The sequence below is a fragment of the Danio rerio genome, chromosome 13, assembly GCF_052040795.2.
Source record: "Danio rerio strain M-AB ecotype USA chromosome 13, GRCz13ab, whole genome shotgun sequence".
NCBI classification, from domain to species: domain Eukaryota; kingdom Metazoa; phylum Chordata; class Actinopteri; order Cypriniformes; family Danionidae; genus Danio; species Danio rerio.
This window is the reverse complement of record NC_141033.1, coordinates 6,514,615-6,531,842: the sequence shown is the minus strand read 5'-3', so window position 1 is coordinate 6,531,842 and position 17,228 is coordinate 6,514,615. Positions and strand designations below refer to the sequence as shown.

Sequence of the window (17,228 nt, the reverse complement as noted above, 5' to 3'; positions counted from 1 at the left end):
ATTCAGATTATTAGGGTTCATACAGGTCAACATGGAAATTCTGGAATATCATTCCAATATATTTAGGTCAGTGAATTTTATATTCAAGTCATGGTATATCAGGGAGTTTTGTTTGATTTCTATTTATCAAAATATGATTTTTATATACTGCTTTTTTGTTTCACTTGCTTTGCTTATTGTTATGGATGGTCTTAATTTTTTTAAATGCCGTTTAATTCCCTTCCTGCTTGTCACCCAGCAATCAGTTAATTCAAAAAGTGAATTCAAATGCTGCCATCTGTACCTGTTAAACACTACACTGTTATGTGTCCACTCTGTTCTCAAAACAAACAGCTGCCTGGTTTTCCTGTTCATTATTCGCCTTGTTTTGCTATGCAGAAGTAAGATCTTTTCTGTCATTTGTGTTGGTTTAAATGGCTAGGAATAATAAAAATATCAGTAAACTGTCAAACTTGTGCTTCAAACCAGCACATTTATAAGAGTACATTTAAAATAAGATGGCATTATTACAGTTTACAGCATAACAGTAAGGCTAAAAATGGAAGTGAATAAGAACAGAGGCCACCATGGCCATGCTGCTCTTACGTGAAAAATAAGATGGATGGGTCATGAACATTCTGCGTTTTACTCCATGAAAGACAGGGAAAAGTCAGTGTCTAAAATGGTCTGTTCCAGACACTAAAATCAGTGAATTTATTATATATTTCTTTGTTTCCGGGTCCTGGAATATCAAGAATTTTTACCATGTTTTGTGTTTTTTGCTCCTGTTGTATTGGTTAGCTCCATCATATTCCTCTCACGCTCTTCAGCTGGCCGTCTCTTTAGTAAATTGTAAGGTTTTTGTGATGTTAAATTGATTTGTGGACCACATATGGCACTATCGAAGCACTTTTGCAGATTTCATGTTTTAGTGCAGCCGCTATAGTCTTTGTTGCTTTCCTGTGTGTGTTCTTCTATGGCATACACCTGGTAGATTTTTTTTTTCAGCCTGAGAAAAAAAAACAATTCTTCCTGCCACAAAGGGAAGCAAGAGGTTCATTGGTTTAATCTAGTGCAGTAAAGAAATTGTGCATATCTCTGTGACTGAAAGAGGTCACTGACATGAGCTGACATCAAAGTAGGGCTCATTATGCACTGTGCACTGGACTCATGTTTAAAGGACATCAAGTCTTGGATGGCATTGAATTTTCTCAATTTTAATGATTCTAAGACCGAAGTGATTGTGATTGGCCCCAGTTCCAACATCGCTCATTCTGTACACCTAAATAATCTTGAAACTTTTTGTAAGCCAGAGATTGTGAACTTGGGTTTTAAAATGGATCCTGAACTAAAGCTTGAAAGCCAGATTCGGTCTGTTGTTCGCTCTAGCTTCTTTCACTTACGACAACTGGCCAAAATTAAGCATGTTATATCACACAAGCACTTTGAAACAGTAATCAATGCTTTTATAACCTCCCGCTTGGACTACTGTAATGCCCTTTATTTTGGGGTGAGTCAGTCTTCGATCTCTCAACTGCAACTGGTTCAAAATGCAGCTGCACGTCTTTTTAACTGGCACACGCAAATACCCTCCGATTTTATCTTCTCTTCACTGGCTGCCCGTGCACTTCAGGATCCATTTTAAGTTACTTTTATTTTTGTCTAAATGGTACTGCACCCCTTTACCTCTCTGAGCTTCTCTGTCCCTACACACTTTATCGTTCGCTCAGTGTGCCCAGGACCAGTCGAAAGCTCAGAGGGGATCGGGCTTTTGCTGTGGCTGCACCAAAATTGTGGAATGAGCTGCCAATGTACATTAGACAAGCCTCTTCCATAACTGTTTTTAAATCTCTTCCTAAAACCCACTTGTTCAATTTTAGCACAGCTTGAGATGTTGACATTTTATGTTTATTTATTTATATTTTAAAGTTTGTTTTACTCTTTGTTGTCAGCACTTTGGTCAACTGTGTTGTTTTAAAGTGCTTTATTAATGAATTGAATTAACATTTACAACCCATCCAACTTTTCTATTCTAGGGTTTTTGGAGAATTTTTGTACTTGCCTAAGTCACACACCTACTTTTTTAGATATTCGAGAGCAATTTAATATATTGTGTCATCGCATTCTATGGCACCTTTAACTATTATGCATGTATATGCAGATACAGTGGGGGGAAATAAGTATTGAAGACATCAATTTTTGTTTTTCCTGGGAATAACATTTCTAAAGGAGCTGTTGACAGAAATGAATCAAATTTTGGTTTGGTAGTTATGCGTAATAACAATGGTATGACACAAGGAGGAAGTGCTGAACCACTAATATTTATTTAATACTTGGAATTAAATACCAATTTGGCCTATTTCCCCAGCATCATGTTCCTTCCGGCTCTCCGTAGGGTTCCAATAGGTTGTCTGCACATCAGCAGTATTTTTGATGATTTGGAGTGCAGTTCAACTAATAATTCACTGGAACCTTCTGCCACTTTTCCAAATGATCAACTAGAAGTCAAGTTATAATTTGTTGCTCTTACAACTAGGATCGACGACAAGACTCTTGTCAGGTATTGTAAGCATGCAAATTGGGATCCAGCACAAGTGCAGTCCCAGCTCAGGAATAATGTAACACTCATGCTGTAGCATCGTTCTCTTTGTTTAAAGAATTTATCGGACGCCTCGTCCCACTAAACTTTCGCTGACCACAATAACTTCCCGCACCTGGCCACAAGTGCTGTCAGAAAGCAGATTCTTGGTAAACATGTTATGTACAAACCTGTTTTAGCTGCCCTGTTCACTGATGAATGTAAACTCCAACTTCCTGTAGGAAAAGAGAGGAAGGCCGTTCGTGTGTTTGTGCTACGGAGCATTTGTACTGCGACAGGGGTACAGGGGACCGATGAAACCCTGTCATGATGTTTTCTGCTTATACGGCTCTCAAATGCTTCCCTCACACATGGCCTTGGGCTTTCACTTCCTCTTTGTTCACCAAACATGCAGATATCCGGCATGTGTTTACTGGTTTATGATACTCTGACAAAACAGGAGTCCGTGTGTACGAGTGTCTGTGATCAAATAAGTTTGTATTAAAGGTGAATTAGTAAAAGGACATTTGCAAATAATAAGTTAATAATACTATATAAACTAAACCACATTTGAATTTATTTAACAGGGACATGCACAAAATTACAAGGAAAAAAGTAATAAAGAAAAGATGCGATTGTGCCAGGTTTTAGCAAGGTTGCTATTTTTCATTTACAGTCCCTGAACAGGTCAATCTTAAAACCAATAAAGAAACAGATCAACACTCGGTGTGTACACATTTGATTTGACAACACAACACCACCTGGTCAGGCATGAAAACATTTTGTAGTTTGTGCATGTGATTAATTTTGTTGGAAGAGTATTCCATAGATTTGTGGCTCTGTAAGAAAAAAGGATTGGTCAACTGAGGTTTTGCGTAGAGGGTCAGTACATTCCCCTAAAGAGGTTTTAGAGGGTCAGTACAGTCCCCTCTTACCAAACATGTCGTTCAAGATATTTTCTCTGATGTAAGAGTTAATTTTTCTAAAGAAGGAGCAGAATGACTATGAATAATTTAAAAAATGTTGGAATATTGATCCATATTACTCAAAAACCTATATATATTACAAGTAATGGTACATTTCGAGTTTTTTTTTTTAATCATGAATTTTAAATGCTCTAATGATTCCAGGGGTGTTTGAAAATGTTTTACATTTTTGGGACCAGATTGTTATACAATACAAAAAATATATACTAGAGGGATCATAAGTCAAGGAATCTCTAATATGTATACAATTTCTAAGATTGAATCTCAATGTAGTATCACATTTTAATGATTTTTAAAAACTGAGGTTTGACTCCAGAGTGATACCTGAATAATTAAATTCAGTGACTTTTTTTTCTATAATTTGCCTATTTATAAGAACTTCAGGAACTTTTTTGAACTTTGTCTATTTGGAAAAAAGAAACGGTTTTCAACATTTAAGGTGAGATTTGAGTTTTGCATCCATTTAAAAACTTTGCAACTTGATTTTTGAGTGTAAAGCACAGCATCATCAGCATCATTAAATGATTCATTGGATTATATATATATATATATATATATATATATATATATATATATATATATATATATATATATATATATATAAAAATTTTTTTAAGTAAGTGGTTGCAAACAAATTATTTGGGCTGGATTTAAACAAACATTGTGAACGTTACTAGATTTATTTTTGTTTGTTTAAATTCAGCCCGTACAAATTGTTAAAGTCTTTTTTTTTTTCAGTGTATTGTTCCAGTGTTTGTAAGTTTTCTCTCTCTTTGTCTTTGCAGAAAAACAGAACCTTGGTAATGACAAGCATGCCTACTGAGTGAGTTTGTGATTCTTGTATTCAAATATCAGAAATGTACGACAAGCAACCCTCTGCTTAAACTATGTTTGTGCTAGGCAGCTGTTTAATGCCATTGGCTAATAAACTGCATTTCTTCATTAGTAGAACATTAAAGATCTTGTGAAGTGCGTTAAAATGTTATTTTGTTTATACGATGTTTGGCGTAATCTCAACTGAAACATGAAGGCAGGACGGGATATATGTTAGCTCCTCCCCTTAAATAAAACAGCCAATAGTGTTTTGTTTTTATCACAGCTCTGCTAGTGACAGGGGTGAGATCAAACGCATCCAATGAAAAGCAAATGAGAAGGGGGCGGGCATGCCTGATATTAGTGAGCATTTGATTGGACAGAAGATTTGATGAGAAACTGAAGTATGTGCTGATGTCTAAAAATTGTTGATCCGTAGGCGGAAGTGACCAAGTGCCAGCTTTTGATGTTTTTAGATGTTCTAAATGCGAATGTTGTCTCTGTTTTGGTGCCCACTAGCGTATAGATGTTCTTTAATCCAGGGTTTCCCAAACTTTTCAGCCAGCGACCCCCAAAATGACAATGCCACTATTTTTTGAGGTGGTTATATACAGTGTTGGGGCAACGCCTAACAAGTAACTTGAGTTACGTAATAATTTTATATTTCTAAGTGACGAGTAAAGTAACATATTACTTTCAAAATGAAGTTATAGTTTGAGTTACTTTTTTAAAAAATGTATTGCGAGTTATGTAATATTACTTTTCTAAGTAACAAGTAATGCATTACTTTAAAAAAATTAAGTAATAATATTTAAGTTACTTTTATAAAAATGCGAGTTACTTTTTAGTTTAATAATTTGTATTAAAAAATTGCTGAATTAAAATGAACGTAGTCACATTAAATCCCGCACACATTGAGAGAAAGCAGGAACAGAAAGAATTGAGGAGCCTTACATTTCTGCGTTGGAAATATTCTCATCATTATAAATATGAAAGAAAAGGAAAAGAAGATTACTGAATGGACAGTGATTTTACTTTTTAAAAAGACAAAAAGTACAAAAGTAGCAAACCCATTGCTTTAAACTTTTATTAATTTGTATATATGGCATGTATAGCTAGGGTCAGGAAGTTTTCTGAAGATAACATTATCTTATGTTATTTTTTAGTTATGTATTTTTTTTAAGGGAAATGGAGGTTATACAGTATGTTGTTAAATGCAGAGCTCCTCTATTTAAAAAAGAAGAAGAAAAAAATAAACCTGCCACTTCTAAAAGAGATCAAGCCTCAGACAGGGCAGAAAAAGCAACGTAAAACTGACTCACAAGTAACGTAATGTACTAAAATGTAATGCAACTAATTACTTTTTTTGGGAGTAACTCAATATTTTTATGCATTACTTTTATAAGTAATTTTCCCCAACACCTTGCACTCAACGGCACTCATGCCCACAACAGTAGACCCAAGTCTTCAGTATAATTTTGGAGACCCCCACTCTGAGACCATCTTTAGTCATGGTCTGTATTGATTTTTTTTTTTTAGTAGCCTACATGAATGTCATAAAGGTGTCAGAAATCTGTAGCCATAAGTAAACTGCATCTGATGTTATTGGTTATCTAAGGTAAATGCACCAGGGTTCACGATGCAACTGGAAAGGCTGATGTATTATGGACCGGATGCTGGACAAATAGGCGGGTTAACAGAGTTTATTGTATCAAAGTCAAACATAGGCAGTCTGTCATTCAAAAAACAGAGTAGAAAAGACTAACACAGGGGTCGTAATCCGGGAGTAATCTAAAAAAAATTAGGGAAAGGAAAAAGTTAGTACATTTTAAAATCATCATCATAAAATCAAAATAATGACTTCTTTTTTTTACCCTCTTTCACCTTAATTCTTGATTTTTGCCCACACACGAATGGAGTAAAACTGATATTTGTTGAATATTCTAACTATGGGGAATTTTGGATAAAGTTGTGGTCATGCACCAGTTAAAATCCTATATGTCTAGTGGTTCACATCCTTTGAAATAAACGTGGCAAGCAATCATTTTTGGTACCTTGTGTGCTTGTTTTTAGAAAACAGGAGGTAGTCTTCAAGGTGATCAGAAATCTGGGTGGTTTTACTGTGGTGGATGATGTGTGTGAGAGCACCTCTCATGTGGTGTCTGGCAGCCCACGGCGGACTGTTAATATCTTGTTAGGCATCGCACGGGGATGCTGGATTCTCTCCTTTGAATGGGTGAGTTTAGTTTTGCTCTTTGTTTTCTAAATTATGAGGAACACCTTTCTAAGATTTAAGGGGTACTTAAGTGTTTTTTTTTTTTGTTTTTTTTTTGCTTGTCTGCGCAGATCATGTGGTGTTTGGAGCACCAGCAGTGGGTTTCTGAAGAGCCTTTTGAGCTGTCTGAACATTTTCCAGCTGCACCTGTAAGTACATGCATTTTTTAAAGTACAGTATTTATTAAGTTTGTTTGTTACTTTAAATAAAATACTAGCTCTAAAGTGATGTTTGTGAAATAGTAATGGTTTCTGCTGTTCTGACATCAGCTGCAGATGTGAATGAATGGCGGAAGAATGTAGTTCTTCATATAAAAGGGTTTTTAGACTCTTTGTTTGATTTTCTTTTTAATATACACGATTATGCCGTCTAACTGTTGTATAAACGCAATATCACACTCGTAGCAGTGCAATGTGGCTGTATGTCATCACTGGTGGGACACAAAGGTTCTCGGCCTGCGGCCTTGTGTCAACGCATGCCTCCTACCAGTGCCGATATACAGCCACATAGCACTGCTACAAGTGTGATATTGCCCATATGTGCGTGTGTGCGTGCATGCTAATGACATAGGTATGACACAGGTATTACAAAAAAGAGGTGAAATATGAGGACATTGGTGACGTCCTCATTTCTTAAAATGCTTATAAATCCTACAGGATGAGTTTAATCAGAGTAAAGCTGCACACAGTCTCCTGTGATGGTTGGGTTTAGGGGTGGGGTGGGGTGAGGGCAATACAATATACGGTTTGGACACTATAAAATGAATGGAAACCTATGTAATGTCCCCACTTTTCACAAAAACAAACGTGTGTATATATATAAATATATATATATATATATATATATATATATATATATATATATATATATACACACACACACACACACACACACACACACACACGTTTGCTTTCTGTTATGTTTGTGTGTGTGTGTGTGTGTGTGTGTGTGTGTGTGTGTGTGTGTGTGTGTGTGTGTGTGTGTGTGTGTGTGTGTGTGTGTGTGTGTGTGTGTGTATATGTATATATATATATATATATATATATATATATATATATATATATATATACACACACACACACACATAAACATAACAGTAAGCATGCAACATACATAAACAATTTTAGCTTCAGCCAAAACTATTTGCTCTTATTTCATACATGTATAGAAGATTGTCACCACTTCAATTATCGATCCACAACAGATTTTATTATTGTTTTGATTTATTTATATTTCAATCAAGCATTACAAATAAGAAACCTGAAAACAGACTTCATAAATAGTGCAGAAATTGCACATACATTACAGACACATATAATAAAACACATATATTTCAGACATGTTTAGGAAAAAAATAATAAAATAAGATTTTACTTTTTTTTTTTTATTAAATTAGAGTTTTGCTCAGCTGCTTTGATCAACTTTTTTTATTCCTCTTGAGGATGGACATTTTTCTTCAAGATCTTCAAAGGTATCATAATGTATTAACATTCATTTATTTTATAGTGATCCTATCACTTTTAATATCCCACTAAACTGGTACAGATAGAATAAAACACAGCAATAAACACAGAATCTTTCAAAAATAAATAAATAAATATAAATAAAACTTTTGATTGTTTCAGCCACTGTATAGGAATTAAATATGAAAGTGAAAACATGCACCTTTAAACTAAAAGTTAATAGATAATGCATCTTTCTGAATAAAAACAACATTTTTATTAGCATTTTCATTATTTCAAATATTTTCAATTCTCGTTTCCATCCCTGTATAAACTGCTTTGCTTTACTAGCTCATCAATGAGTTTATGTATGACATACATTCACAAACCTGCCTTTCACTAAATAAATGTACTAATCAATTAGAATTAGAATTATGTGTACAGTTTATTGGTGCATTTAAACTGTAAGACGAGTCTACGTGCATTCAACTCTCTCTGGTGCAATAAATGGCAAAATGCCATCATCTGTGCAGATTGTCATATTTACACTCTGTTTAATAAAATAAAATAAGCAAACTGAGAATGAAGTGTAGTTTTGAAGTATTCAACGTTTCTACATGAGGAATTAAGAACCTCCTATGAACCTTTTTCTTTAAAATTTACAGCATTTCTTAAATAATACATTTTCGTATTTAAAATAAACTTATAATCTGTTATTGAAGCTCCTTTGTTCATTTGTGCTTGGTTGTGTTTTCACAGCTGTGCACAGTTTAGCTCTATCCCTAATTCAGTTTTTTAGATTGCAACTCCTAATGTCACTAGTTAACACACTCGATGCATTTATTTCAACACATCCCATAATTGTTTAAAATATCAGCCTCCACCAAATTGGAAATATGTCAGTTTATGGTAAAAGTACTGAAATATACTATGAAAAATATAAATAAAATATGTGTAAGACTAATTTATTTAAAAGAATCAAAATAAAACATTTTTGAATACTAAATGGCCTTTATTTTTTGAAGTATGCCATAAAATATTTCAGATTCACATTCAACATGTTTATATATATATGTAATATATATATATACATACATAAATATAAATATAAACATAAATATAAACCAAAATCAAGTGCAGTAGTGCAACAGGATTGTTTGTTTGATTTTATTTATTGTAAACCAAAACTGTTTTGATCATTAGATTACTTTGTCATCATTTAAAACAATAAAATATGGTCAACCATTTGGTAGAGTAGGCAGTTAAAGGGTTAAACCAACCTGATCAAACTAATTAAGTCATTCAGGCTTGTTTGAATTCTACAGGCAAATGTGTTGAAGCAGGGTTGGTACTAAACTGTGCAGGGCTGCGGCCCCCCAGGAACTGAGTATGACACCACTGTTCTAGACAGAAGTACACTATAAGGTCAAATTGGACAGGAAAGCAGTGACACCAGTGTTCAATAGAGGCTCAGAAGTTTGCTGGTCTTATCATCATAGTTGTAGCCTTTAGTGAATATGCCGAACCTTTCCAGTAATACCATTTTATGCCATTAAACCGGTTGGTGTTCTGTCCCTGCTGGTAGTATATTCCATTGAGATTGGATGGTCCACAAGCATCAAACCACCAACCTAAATACAACACAAATATATATTTAGAGACATGGAAAACTAAATTCAGTAACGTACCGTATGTGTATTTTGACAAATCGTCGTCACTCTCTAAATCCTTGCTATGTGTTTTACTATTACTCAGCCCCCTTGAGGAGCATCATTACAGCAGTTGTGCATTTTAATGAACATGGATCAGACTATTGATCTACAACAGAATTTGAGAAACACTTGTCACTTTATCATTTCTGGATCATTAACAGGACGTTACTTTGCTGTTGCTCTTACCTCCTGATAGCATTTGTGAGCATTTGCAAACGCATTTGTCGTTGTCTAGATCTTTTGCACTGAAATCACCTCCTGTTTGTCCCATACTACTGGTTCTCCCCGCTGTTCCACTGTAGCCATTGAGGTTTATCCTTTAGAGTAGAAATGCACACGTGAGTCAAAGTCATTTGATTAAATTCTGTTATCAACAAGTTATTGATCAAACTAAAATGCTTTCTTCAAGATGAGCACAGTTCTTCGTTTTTGCCAGTTCTAGCATTTTCCTTACAATTTGATATATTTACAGATTTTGTAGAATTTATTGCAGGAGCAAGAGAAATATTTTCTACCATAAGACCATAAAGAGATCCCAACTGCACAAAGTCTATTCGTGCAGAGGCAATTTCGAAGTGAGAAGATAGGAAGTTCTTTTGTATAGGCTTATTTGAGAGCTTGCAATTTACTGCAATTGCTCTTGTAATACAGTATGGCATTTTTGACATTTAGGAGAATAATTAAAACTATGTGCAATATCTGCAATCCATCCAACATATTCTGACTCTGCAGTGTAAAAAAAACACGGATGTTTACATTAAAAAGGCTGCTATGGTTGAAATTTAAAGTTAAAAATAGAAATTTTACAGTGAACTATCCTGTTTCCTTAATTTAGTGTTAATGCATCAAATGTTTTGATGTACTAAAATGGAAAGGAATAAAGGAAACTTTTTATAATTTTACTGTATTTTTAGCGTTTTTACCAGTAAAACCAGAGGCATTTTCACTGTCTTCAGTGTAGTTTACGTGATACACCACTAGGCGGTACTATTCTTTTAAAGTTGATCTTGTCATAGTGAGGGACCTTTGACTAGAATACCAGCCATCTTGTGTAAATTGATGCTTAAAACTACACAGTTTTTAAAACATTAAATCAGAAAAAGTTGGGACAGTATGGAAAAGCAAATAAAAAAGAAGTAATATCTCAATTTACTTTGACTTGTATTTCATTGCAGACAATACAACAAAAATTATTCATTGTGTTCATTCATTTTCTTTTCGGCTTAGTCCCTTTATTAATCCTGGGTTGCCACAGCGGAATGAACCGACAACTTATCCAGCACGTTTTTACACAGCAAATGCCCTTCCAGCCGCAACTCATCTCTGGGAAACATCCACACACCCTCATACACTACGGACAATTTAGCTTACCCAATTCACCTGTATCGCATGTCTTTGGACTGTGGGAGAAACCAGAGCACCCAGAGAAAACGCAGGGAGAACATGCAAACTCCAAACAGAAACGCCAACTGACCCAGCCGAGACTCGAACCAATGACCGTCTTGCTATGAGGCGATAGCACTACCTACTGCGCCACTGCATCGCCTATATAACGTGTTCCTCATGATTTTTTTTTTCACATGTATTCCAGTTTCGGTTCTTGCAACACATTTTAAAAAAAGTTGTAACAGTAAAGCGTTAACCACTATGTCATTTTGCCATTCCTTTCACAACACTTAAAGGACATTTAGGGATTGAAGACACCAACGTCACCAACAAGTGTTTCAGGTGTAGTTTTGTCCCATTCCTCCTGAAAACAAATGTTGACAACGATATGGAGTCTTCATTGTCGCATTTTGCACTTCAAAATGCGCCACACATTCTCTATTGGAGACAAGTCAGGACTGCAGACAGGCCAGTCAAGTACCTGTATCCTCTTCCTCTAGCAAGGACTTTGTAATGTGTGCAGAATGTGGTTTTGCATTGTCTTGTTGAAATATGCATGAGCGTCCCTGGAAAAGGCAGCATATTGTTCTCCAAAATCTCTTTGCACTTTTCAGCGTTACTGCTGCCATCACAGAAGTGCAAGATACCTTTGCCAAGGGCACTGACACAACCCCATACCATGACAGACCCTGGCTTTTGGACTTGTTGCTGGTAATAGTCTGGATGATCGGTTTCTTCTCTGGTCCGCAGCACACAGCATCCATTTCACCCAAGAAATTCAGATTCAACTGACCACAGTGCACTTTTCCACTGTGTGGTGGTAGATGCCTAGATGGCATTTCTGGACACTGTTAACATAGGGCTTTCTTTTGGCACAGTACAGTTTTAACTGGCATTTGTGGATGTAAGTACGTATTGTGATACTTGACAAAGGTAGTCCTGAGCCCATGTGGTGATATCGCTTATGGATGAATGGCAATTCTTGATGCAGTGCCGCCTGATGGATTGGAGTTCACGGTTGTTCAGTTAAGGCTTACGACCTTGTCTTTTAGGCACTGAAATTCCTCCAGATTTGATGAATCTTTTAATTATGTTGTGCATATGTCCTCCTATCTTTCTGAAATTTCCTCCTATCTTTCTTTGAGGAACATTGTTTTGAAACATTTCATTCATTTTCTCACATATTTGTTGGCAAACAGGACTAGACCTTTCTTTGATGCTGCTTTTGTACCAAATCACAATTACAATCACCTGTTGACATCACCTGCTTCAAATCACATCATTAATTAACCAATTTACTAGCCCTAAATTGCTCCTGTCCCGTCTATTTTTTGTAAATGTGTTGCAAAAACCAAAATTGGAGAATTATTTTCAACACATTTCTAAACATTACCATTTTAATAACTAATTTCTAATAACTGATTTTTTTTATCTTTGCCATGATGACAGTACATAATATTTTACTAGATATTTTTCAAGGTACTAGTATTCAACTTAAAGTGACATTAAAAGGCATATTTAGGTTAATTAGGCAAGTTACTAATTAGGCAATTGGGTATGTTCTGTAGTCAACAGAAAAAAAATGCTTAAGGGGGCTAAAACAAACAAGACTTTATCCAGAAGAAAATATATATATAGGAAATACTGTGAAATGTTCTTACTCAGTTAATCATAGTTTGAGAAATATTTGAAAATAAATTCACAAGAGGGCTAATCATTTTGACTTCAGCTGTAGATGGAGACACAGGGTAAATCTTACATATATTCTAAGCATAAGTAAATTTGTCACCTGTAATTCTGCTTCTCTCCATCGAGTGAGAACTGGCTATATTTTGAAAAGGCCGTATTCCCCTCCCAGTCCATCAGATCGATCCTAAGGGTGTGTTGTTTTTCTTGTGTCAACTTGGAGATGATTTCATTCCCCAACCAGTGTTCACCTGAGATGTCACCAAACCCCTGAAGTAGAAAAATACGTCAATTTCATGTTTCAGAGCAGTTTCGATTTGTCAAAAAAGAGCAAAAAAGGATGTGGATGCCATTAAATCCTTACCATGGTGTAATTTTTCCATGTCTGATGAAAATCAACAAGGCCATTAAAGCGCTTCTGTATTACTGTCCATCCACCTCCATCTGTCTCCATGTCACAGTAGGCCTGGAAACAAAAATTCACAATTTGTCAAGGCTTTCTACCATTTTTTTAACCTTTTTGGCCACTTTTTCAGAAGTCTATAAAGGCAGTTAAGTTGTCAAAGTATTCCCTTTGTTAAACATTAATTGGGCAGAAAATATAAGCTACAGGAGGACTAATAATATACAACTGTATATATAGATGTATGTACAAGTCTATGGGCTCTCACATACCCCGGTGCAATAAGCCGCAAGACGTGTATGGCTCGATTTGTTGCTATTTTTAGACCAGCACAACTGTAATTTTCACGTTTTGTGCCATGTTCAAACAGCAAATCCATTTTAGCCACTTTGTGGCGTGCTGGTCTGAAAAGGAGGTGTGTTAAGGCGCATCGTTGACACGTTGCTATTTTAAGGAAGTGAAATAGACCGTGCCATTGACCAACTAAAAGCTGCTCTGAAGTCCAGTGCAAAGCGTGTTGGTTATGCACCGATGAAGGTCAGAATGCTTACACATTGCTTAATACACACAGGATGTACAGCAACACACAAATATCTTTATATTTGAAAAAAATGGGGGGGGGGTCTTTTTTCAGTTTGTGAGAACTTGCATTTGCATAATGTTGTTATTATTATTAGCAGTTTATTATATGCATATTTATAGTCGTTTTAATAAAACATGTTTAGATTTGTCCACCTGTAGGGTTTTGGAGACAAATGCATCATCATATGGAGGATAAGAGCAGGACGTGTGTTTGGATATAAGGTTTTTGACCCCGCTTTGTTATTATTGTTCATTTATTCATTTGCAGTAAATAAGAACTAAATTTAGAAATAGTTTTGAAACAAATCTTTGCTCTTAACAGACAAAATTAAATATGTAGGCTAATGGATGTCTTCAGTGGAGTGCATACAACACTGTTTACTTAACAAAATTAAAGGTGTAAAAGTAAAGAGGCCGAGTGGAGAAGGCTCATTCTTTATCCTAACGCTGTAGATAAAGCTCTGTTTAACTGTTTTCTCGCTAGTGAAGCTTTCAGTTTTTCTACTTACAAAGTCCGCCATGTATAGCAAATGCTCCATAGTGCGATGCGACTCTTGGTGAATGAGAGACAAGACTCTGATAGGTTTAATGCACATTATGCTCAAAACACACCCATAACTCATTGAGAATGAGCACAACTCTGTTAGACCATGCACCAAGGAGCAAAGCGTATTTCTCCGTCCCTAAAGTAGCTAAAGTGGATTCGGCATGCCCTTAATGCTTTTGCGCCATGCGCTTTAGATTTTCACCTTGGTCATTAAAATAGAGCCCTGTGTCTTTAAGCATCTCAAAAATGTATTTGGGAGTTTCATGACCCTGATTAGTGTGATCGATGTGAAGGACGTTACCTTGAACTGTTGTTTTGTACCAGGTATGGTCAATGAGTAGACACCGCTTTTCTTGTTCCCTTGCTTGAAAACTACAGCACAGTCAATTAACTGATCTGGGTTGTCCTGCATCATTGCAGAATTGCTACCTGGAAAAAAGTGCAACCTTATTGGTAAACCAAAATAAATAAATTTATTAAATAAGTTAATACGTAACGTAAAATAATACTTTTTTTTTTTTTAAAGCAAATTGAATTACAATATGATTATATACTACACAAATACTAATGGCAAGTTATTTAATGTATTAACTTAGGCATATCATATAAATTTATAGCTATTACATTATTGAATTCATATAATATTTTTATTTATATTATCGCTTGTTATGTACTGTAGCTATTTCTGCTCTTTTGACATAAATCACCTTCAATAGTTCAGTGTGTTCTACTTGCTTATCTTCAATGATCTGATTTAATGTTATTGCAGAGGTTGTCGGATCAATTATAGCTATATTAAATTTGTGCTCAATAAATTAAATGTGCCTTGCCTTGCCTTGTCACAGAGATCGTTTGGATTAAATTGTTGACTGTGTTTGTCAGCTCCTGCTGCTGCTGCTTCATGGCAGTGTTATCAGAGGACGTGCTCGACACTTGTTGCTCCATCTCTTTTATGACCTTAGCCAGCATCTCCACCAGCTTCTTCAGCTCTTCCTTCTCCTCTTTCAAGGTCTCCAGCTCCGTGTTCCTCTTTCCTTCCATGTCTTCTATTCCTTTCTCTAGGAAACTACAAGGGGACAAGATAATATAAAAAAAAACTTTGGGGAAAAATGGCAAAAGCTATATGTGAATTTAACTGTGGTGGTGTTTTTTTTTTTCTAAGCAGCTTTGTTATTTGTTACCTGTTTTTTTCTTTTAGTTTGTTGATTTCATTAATCTGCTGAAGAAACTCCTTTTCAAGCTTGCTGGTCGAAATGGAATTCTCAAGAAGCTGACGTTCAATTCGAGTTGTTTGGTTAATAACCTAATGATGAAAATAGACATTGGGTTTACCACTGAAAGTAAACTAAACAACATTTCAAACTATGAGAATTTACCTTTAACTTGTGAGTGAATTAAGCTTTCTTTAGTTTTTTTTTTTTTTTACTTTTTTTGTTTGTAAAATACAGTTTCAGGATTTTTCCTACATTTAAATTTTTAACCCAGGCTCATTCTGAAAACGTACCGCCATATGCGTTTTTGAAGAGTGCCAAATACGTCCCAGGAGACCTACCATGTTTTTTTTTGTTTTTTTTTTTTTGCACTTTTTGTTTTTGCAAATCCAACAGAGGCTTCTGTGTACATTTTTTTTAAATCTCAAATTTCTCTCGCGAGTGACATTCGTATCTGCTGTTTTCGCATAAATCCACCAGAGGCAGCTGTTGACTGATTGACTGACCAACTCTCCTCAATCCCTGAACCCAACCAATAGTGTTTTCAACAGCACAGATTAACCTGCCCACCCACTTCCCTAAACCCAACCAACAGTTTTAAAAACCAATTCAGAAAAAGAAAATCCCTCGCCTGTTTTTTTTTTTACCAAATTTTCAAATTTAACCACATTCTCACCCTGTTATTTACTTGTTTATTTTATTTTTTGCGCGAAAAGGAACAGCGTCATATTGCCCTGCAGCATTCATTTAAAAGACAAAATACAGCCATACCTAGATCTGGCTACATAATCAGCGATCTCCAGAAATGGATATAGGGCTACGTTTTCAGAATGAGCCTTTTTTTTCCCACCAAGGCCTTATTTGATCAGTGATTGTGTTAAATATATAAACATGTTTAGACACATCTTCATCTAAGAGCAAAAGCATGACTGTTTTCTTTGTGTGACATGCTTATCAACCAATGAAGTGAGCAGAGCTTTATTTCTCCCCAAACCAGCCGAGACCAATTTTTACTCAAGAAAACCCTTGAGTTTAAATTTTAAAATCATCTTTTGAACATTTTAGACGTGTACGCAATAACATTGTGTTTCCTTTTGTATGACCTTATAAAGGTAATTTAAGGCAATGCAGTAGCAGTTGTCCTTTGAGCCATCTATACTGTTCATTTAATTTGATGACAGTACACATTTAACTGATGTGTCAAGTTGGTATTATTATTGAGCCTTATTAGGTCCTGAAACTGAACCACTGCTGGCTGGATTAGAGAGACGTGTCAACCTTTACCTGTGCTTCAACAGTTGTGATTTTGCGTGATTGCTCTGCTGTCTGACTCAGGAGACTGGTCCCAATCTTGATCATGGTCACGGTGTGGTTTTGCACTGCATTATTTTGGATTTGGACCATGTCTTGTTTGAGGTTCTCCTCGATGTAGTTCTCCAGCTGTAGATAGGATCATATGAGCATGTTTTAGATCTGTTGCCGCTGAATTCATGAATGCAAATAAAATGAAAGGAAATTCTAAATGCCACTGAATAGTGTTACTCTTTTGAGGTATATTCGATTATGTGAGAGAACGTTTCTTTCTGTTGTGTTGGGATGCTGAATGTAACTTTTGCAGATCCAGGTAC

General features: G+C 35.5%; 3 protein-coding genes across 17 annotated transcripts in view; 1 reads left to right on the top strand and 2 right to left on the bottom strand.

The window, feature by feature from the left end:
- wu:fc02b11 overlaps positions 1-17,228 on the bottom strand; it is a 643,013-nt gene that overhangs the window by 500,887 nt on the left and 124,898 nt on the right. The gene's annotated exons all lie outside the window — the stretch shown is intronic.
- Positions 1-17,228, top strand: part of mcph1 (microcephalin 1) — a 37,098-nt gene that overhangs the window by 7,523 nt on the left and 12,347 nt on the right. For all 11 annotated transcript variants that reach the window (NM_001040363.2, NM_001430843.1, XM_087278530.1 and 8 more), the window contains 3 exon segments: positions 4,329-4,366; positions 6,430-6,592; positions 6,703-6,780. In NM_001040363.2, coding sequence (NP_001035453.2) covers positions 4,329-4,366; positions 6,430-6,592; positions 6,703-6,780 — 279 coding nt within the window.
- Positions 9,250-17,228, bottom strand: part of angpt2a (angiopoietin 2a) — a 53,390-nt gene continuing 45,411 nt past the window's right edge. For 3 of the 4 annotated variants that reach the window (XM_087277324.1, XM_087277323.1, XM_087277325.1), the window contains exons 6-13: positions 16,885-17,040; positions 15,571-15,692; positions 15,220-15,455; positions 14,691-14,818; positions 13,222-13,323; positions 12,961-13,127; positions 9,972-10,102; positions 9,250-9,704 (exon numbers count right to left, since the gene is read on the bottom strand). In XM_087277324.1, coding sequence (XP_087133450.1) covers positions 9,544-9,704; positions 9,972-10,102; positions 12,961-13,127; positions 13,222-13,323; positions 14,691-14,818; positions 15,220-15,455; positions 15,571-15,692; positions 16,885-17,004 — 1,167 coding nt within the window. In that variant the 5' untranslated portion in view covers positions 17,005-17,040 and the 3' untranslated portion in view covers positions 9,250-9,543. 4 annotated transcript variants of the gene reach the window in all.